We start from the raw sequence: 6,776 nt of genomic DNA on the forward strand, positions 1-6,776 counted from the left end.
TAGTATAAGTAAAGTCCAAATTAAGTGTATTAATAAATTCAGTTATATTCAGTATGCTGGAAGGGATTAAATGACCATTAAGGGCAACGGTCTAAAGAGGTGTGTGTGTGATTGAAGCAGAAAGGTTCTTCCTGCCCTGCCCGAGCCAGACCCGTATAAGACCCGGGATAGGAACTCAGCTCTACAGATTACTGAACAGAACCCAGTTACTCCCGTCTTTACCTGCTCTCGCGTAATAGCTCCAGCAACCACAATTCTTCTCCCTTTCCATCTAACTTCTCGACATCTACGAGAAGAGGGAGGACGATGATAAGTGGAGCACAACGTAGGATCAAGGAGGATGGCAACAGCGTGGTGCACAACGTAAAATGGGCCCAAGGAAGTGAGCGGTTACACAATGCGTCGAGTAATTTCAAATCAAACTGGGGAAGAACAGGCAGACTGAGCCACCACAAGGCGTGGCCGGGCACAGCTAGTATATAATATATATTATATTTTGCAATTCATGACAAAATAATCAGAGTTAATTTTCGTTGGTAAAAAATTGCACTTTTGTGTATATATAGAAAATTTTATTGTCTTTCAGGTTGTTTTTAGTTCGTATTTATATGTTGCATAGAATGGAAAATATGTATCTTTTTTCTGAAAGTTTGCAGTGTTAATTAATTAGGGTGATTTAAATACCGGCCGCAGAGGGCTGCCGGCAATTTAAAAGTCAGTACGTTAAAGGTTAATCTCTGTTACACTGTTGTGATGTGTATGGGTCCAGCATTTCTGATGTCACATTGTTTTAATATGAGCTGCGGTAGCATAGTCAGTATAGGGACTAGCTGTGGACTGGACAACTGAGGGGTTGGAGTTTGAGTCCTGGTAAGGTCAAGAATTTTTTCTTCTACACATCGTCCATACTGGCTCTGGTGTCCACCCAGCCTCCTGTCCAATGGGTATGGGGGAGGGGCCTCTTTCCCCGGGGGTAAAGTGGCCTGGGCGTGAAGCTCGCCACTCACCTCCAGCTAGTGCTGAGATCAAGAAAATATGGATCCATACATCCACTACCCCATACTCCTTCATGGCATAGTGCTTAGTTAGTTAGTTAGTTAGTTATTGGAGAGGGTGGGTTTCCCCATGCACTTAGACCAGTATTGGTCCATTTATGCTTCCCTCTATGATATTCTACCAGTCTCTATACCCTACCGATATAGGTGCGTACCATCAGTCCCGACCGAGCCAGCGAGTTCGGCCTCTGCTGGCTTGGCGGTATCTATAATGCTTCCCCCATCTATCAGATGCGTTAGAGACTACTGTTGGGCGGGAAATGTCCTTGAATTTGGCTCAGTGACCTCTTTTGGAGATAGGTTCTTTTACGTGCCGTAAAGCTACGACACGGGACCCACGGCTGAAAGTCCCTCCCGGAGGACTTGTTCCCTGAATTTTTCCGCCCTTAGAAATTCCACGACCTCCGCCGGGTTTGAACGTGCATACCACGAGTCATGAGGTGGGAACGTTACCTCTAGACTATGGAGGCCGCTAAGGNTTGCAGCAAAGACTCCGTGAAGAAGCAGAGATGAAAGCAAAAGATAGAGAAAGGCAGGAACTGACGGCAGAGGAAATACTTGCAGAAAAGCTGCAACAGCAGAAGTTGCAGGAAGAATCTGATTTGCGGGTAGCTATGGAGACTTTCGGTGTGTCTCATTCATTCTTCTCCATCTTTTAATACAAGTTTTTTTTTTTATTAACATTGACTCTTCTGATTTAATATATAAGTTAGGTGTCTGTAACAGCGTAATATTAATTTTTGTAATGGACAGAACATTTAATTTCTTTAAAATATGGTCCTCTGCTGATGTGACACTGTGTAGTTTGTTAGATAGGAATGTTTTGGGGGAGTTTGCTGCCCTCATCTTCAAGGTTGAACGGTAAGCCCTGTATGGGAGAAGGTACAGATAAAGGGAAGGACTGGTACTGATGCTGTAAGCAAACCATTAAGAACCATTGGCCTGGGGGGGGTTAACAATTTTCAACAGGGAAATTAAGAAGCATAGAAGGAAGGTGGGATAAGAGCTGGGATAACACAGTCGGTATAGCAACTGGCTGCAAGCTGGACAACCAAGGAGTCGGAGTTCTGAGTCCCAGTGGGGGCAAGAGTTTTCTCTTCTCCGCGGTGTCCAGACTGGCTCTGGGACCCATCCAGCCTGCTATCCAGTGGGTACTGTGAGCTCTTTCCCTGGTGGTAAAGCGGCCAGGACATGAAGCTGGCCACTCACCTTCAAATAGTATCGAGGTCAAGAAAACGTGTGTCTATACATCTGCTCCCCTATACCCCTTCATGGCGTAGTGCTTAATTAGTTAAGCACAGGGACAGGGTGGGTAAAAGTTGAAGCAGAAAAATATAATTAAATAAGATGAAATAAAGGGAAGATAATGGGAGAAGTATGTAGAGAAAAATCCAGTGGCTCAGCAAGAGTCGTGGGGAAGAAAGTTAGGCTTAGGAGGAAGGAAGATGGATAAAATAGGAAAACTAATATAAAGTAAGTAAAAGGAAGAGGTATAGAGGACAAGTTTGAAGATGCAGAATAGGGAGAAGGGAAGGAGGAGGAAGAGGAAAGGAGGCTGAAAATGAGAGTTGTCAGTGTTCCTATCTGACTTAACTCGAGAACCATGTTGTACTGTATGGTTTGTAGGATGTTACTTACCGTCGTCCAAGGAGTAGAAGAGGCGCTTCCATGACTTACTCACTCTTCATGTAGTTGGTATGGAGTCCAATTTATTTTGCCTTTTAAAACGAATTTCATATATTAATACTATTTATAATTACCTATGTTGTGAATTTGTGGTGTTTGTAGGTGTTGCCGAGACCAGCACTGCTGTCGGAATAGATGTAATAAATCCAAACAGTAGCGAAGAATTAGATGAACTCCAAACAGCAATATCGAAAAAAATCCAGTTGTACAACAAATCTCCACATTTCCCAGCATTTGCAGAGGACCTGATTCGGAATATATGTGTAAATTGTAAGTACAGCAATACAGAAATAATCTGAAGAAAAGTTAATGTATAGACTCAGCATAGTTTAGCGCATTATGGCTAGCAGTTATAAAGGCCCCATTAAAATCACCCTCTCTGTCTTGCCCTTGTTTAGGAGAGAGTTCAAATTCTAGAATTTAACACCAGAAGGTTACCCCCCTCCCCCCAATTTAAAACGGTGAAATGTGTGATTGTAATGTCCTCCAAACTTCCTATCCAGTACCTTCCCTCCTTGTCGCTCAGGTTTCCCCTTCCTCAGAGCTTCCATTGGTGTAGGTGACATCACAGAATACTCTGCAGGTACCTGTCGAAGGTTTTGGTTGGTGCTGACTTCAACTGGAGAATCTTGTTATGGCAGTCGTATGTAGGAGCGTAGACATGATTATGAAGCATGACGTAATATGTCTGTGTGAAGTTGGCAGTTAGTCAAAAATGAAATAGGAAGGCAGTATGAATTAACTTCTTTCACATTGTTTATGATATCGAAGAACAAAGAGAAAATGCAGTACTATATTCTAAACGAAAACAAACTGACACTAGTATATTTTTCATGAGTACACAGGTAAAATTCATTTCACATTATCAATATATGAATGTGTGATAGAAGAGATTGTACTACTCATATTAATGTAACAGGATAGGTGCAGGTGGTATGGATCCTATCCGTGTATGTTATGAAGAGAGTCATTTTCATTATATGTGTGGTAACTAGATTTGTCATTTGATTGGGTTAGAAAATTAAACAATTACAGTTTTATGTGCAGTTCATATGCCACTGCCATAACATGCATTTTACTGGTGAGTATAATGGCTGATTCGCATCCAGCTGTCGGAACATTGTGTATTCAAATCATGACATTTAGAACAATCTGTAACATATTGAATGTATTGTCTCATGTATGAGTGACAGTAAAGGGGGTTTGGGTAGGTAATTGGATTTATTGAACACTTACAGATCATAACTACAACTAAGTATAGCACTATTGCAAATTGGCATGTTCAACACTTTACTACAGGATGCACTGAGTCTTCTCAGACTGCTGTATCTTCACCAGTTGTCAGCTGGTAGTGGCTCCTGACATAGCTTCCTTGGCTTCTGTGTTCACATCCTTACCGGCTGGTGACACTCTTCAACTCCCTCATTGCTCCAACTGATTGACTCACAGGCTGGCTGCCCTCTCACATCAACTTCCTTCTCTTCTCACTGCCTTCTCAAAGACTCCTGCATAATCGCATCTGCTCCTCATTATGTAGCCTCGGAATGGACTGCACAGAGAACACTGCTTCCAACAATTCTTCTATTGTTGCATGCTTCTTTTGCGGCAGTTACCTAGCAGTGGCTGTTGTTTACAGAGCCATTAGCTGGCTGTGGATGATGTATGAGTTTGCGGTCATTTTTAGCAGCAGGTCTGTATGCTACAGTGTGTAAGTATTGATGTGATTTAAACTGTTTTGTATTATAACAGATTTGATCAACGTTGAGGTCAAGATAGATGGAGTTATACCCTCCACTCCCCCATACATCATCATGGCATGGTGCTTAATTAAGCACAGGGACAACTTTATTTTTACTTTTACAGGCTTTCTACTAGTATGTTTCTACATCAAGGGCTATATTAGATTAAGATCCATATTTTTAATGTTTGAATGCTAAATGAATGCTGGAAATCATTGGAAATTGTTACTGTTTTGTTGTTACAGTGTTGGGTTCTTAGTGCAGTGGTACTGTTACTGACATGATGCTGGTCTTAGTAGTGTTCACCCATTTTCTCAGTAGTTTAGTAATACAAGGTGGTTCAGATGTGACCGGGACTGATTTTTTTTTTAAAAACCATAATTGCCAAACACTTACTGGCACATGTCAGTGTTCAACGTACTCCCCTCCGGAGTCAACACATTTTTTCCAACGTTCTGGAAGCATCCTGATGCATTAAAAAAAAAAGACTTGTTGGTGGCGTATCCACTCCCAAACAGTCTGGATGACGGCGTTGTCCACAAACCACGTGCCTTGCAAGTCTGATTTGAGCCTTCCGAACAGGTAGAAATCACTTGAGGCCAAGTCAGGACTGTACGTTGGATGTGTCAGAAGGTTCCATTTCAATTTCCAGAAAGTTTCCATTGTTTTGGCCGTATGGGGGTGTGCATTGTCTTGAAGGAAGGCTACCCGCTTTCCACCTGTCTTCTGCTTGGATCAGACCTTTTCCTTCATGTCTGTTGCCAGGAGGTCTGAGCAGTAAGCTGCATTGACTGTTCTGGCATCTGTCAGAAAGTCTACATGGATAACCCCCTGCTGCCAGTTCCAGAAGAACGATACCATCACTTTTCCTGCCAAATGGCTCCTCCGCGCTCTCTTGGGTTTGGGAGAACTGGTATGCCGCCACTCGCATGATGACTGCTGGGACTCGGGAATGAAGTAGTGCACCCACACTTCATCGGTGGTCACTATAGACTTCAAAAATGCATCACCTTCATCTTCAAACTGCTGTATGAGACGACTGGCAGCTCGCATGTGCACCATTTTGTTCACGTCCGTCAAAGTGCATGGTACCCACCATGCATTCACCTTGCGATAGTGCAGGTGGTATTTCGCGATGTCTTCTACACTACCAATACTGATGGATAGCATTGCTCCAAGTTTCTTGATAGTGATGTGCCTATTCTCACGAATAAGCGCCTGTGCACGATCAATGTTTGGCTTGGTGATGGATGTTCACGGCTGATGATCATGCAGTTCATTTTCCACACGCTCTGTGTCCTCTGAAGCACTTACACCACTCAAACACACGGGTCCATGAGAGACACTCTTCCCCATAATGTTGTTGGAGTCTGTGGTGAATTTCAGCGGACGGGACTTTTCTCCAACAAGGAATTTGATCACAATGCGTTGTTCTATGCTTCGCGGTACCTTTTGTTCGCTCATCACTCTAGCAACTCCCAGACAGGACTGAACAGGTTCTTACCTGAACAGGAGGGAGGGTGGAGGTTGTGGCTTCACTATCTCAAGGTTGCACAGCTGCTGCGCAGTGCGGCTTGTTTACACACAAATCGGTCCCGGTCATATTTGAACCACCTTGTATGTATTTTTTCCTTCATTTTTTGGTCTGTCCTATACAGTCAACCCTCGATTATCCGGGATAATGGTGGGCATGGAAATCACGATTAATCGAAAACCCGGTTAAGACAAATGTTATTAAAATTAGTACTGTAATACTGTACCTTCATAATACTATAGGCCTACCTGTATTTAAATTTACTCAACCTCATTTTTATGTCATCTCATGGCCTATTTAATACTTTTTTTACATTATACTGAAGTCTGAATTAGTTATTTCAATCACAGTCTTCAACAACATCCAACACTTTTTATGAATATTCACACTTAACACTAAAAAAAATTAATATTGTCATTTGCTTTTTCGCGGCATCTTCCTTTTTACTGATATCCATACGAAGCCTACGTAATATTAGCTTGTCACTTAATAAACTGTTCTCTTCACTCTCAAGATAGTCTAGTAAGGATTCAAAATGATTAAGAACAGCACCATGTGATATTTTCTTACTAGCAGTACTGTCCACCTCTTCCTCATTCTCACTTTCTTCCCGCTCTTCTGGCTGCACCCCCATTGAACTTACGGTTTCGTCTCTGCTTAACATTTCGAAGCCCGGCTCACACGAGTTTCTGTTGAATACTTAACACAACACGTTTCCTTTTACACCCTGACATTTTGCTAACGCACTTGAAGATCGATACA

At 42.4% G+C, this 6,776-nt stretch overlaps 1 protein-coding gene across 1 annotated transcript in view; it reads left to right on the forward strand.

Moving 5' to 3' along the window:
• LOC111874788 (eukaryotic translation initiation factor 3 subunit J) overlaps window positions 1-3,055 on the forward strand; it is an 11,789-nt gene extending 8,734 nt beyond the window's left edge. Inside the window, exons 4-5 of the mRNA XM_023870579.2 lie at window positions 1,541-1,682; window positions 2,844-3,055. Of these exons, the coding sequence (XP_023726347.1) occupies window positions 1,541-1,682; window positions 2,844-3,040 (339 nt within the window). The 3' untranslated portion in view covers window positions 3,041-3,055. The remainder of the gene's footprint in view (window positions 1-1,540; window positions 1,683-2,843) is intronic.
• Window positions 3,056-6,776: the final 3,721 nt, after the last annotated feature.

Source organism: Cryptotermes secundus, unplaced genomic scaffold (genome assembly GCF_002891405.2).
Source record: "Cryptotermes secundus unplaced genomic scaffold, Csec_1.0 scaffold1035, whole genome shotgun sequence".
NCBI classification, from domain to species: domain Eukaryota; kingdom Metazoa; phylum Arthropoda; class Insecta; order Blattodea; family Kalotermitidae; genus Cryptotermes; species Cryptotermes secundus.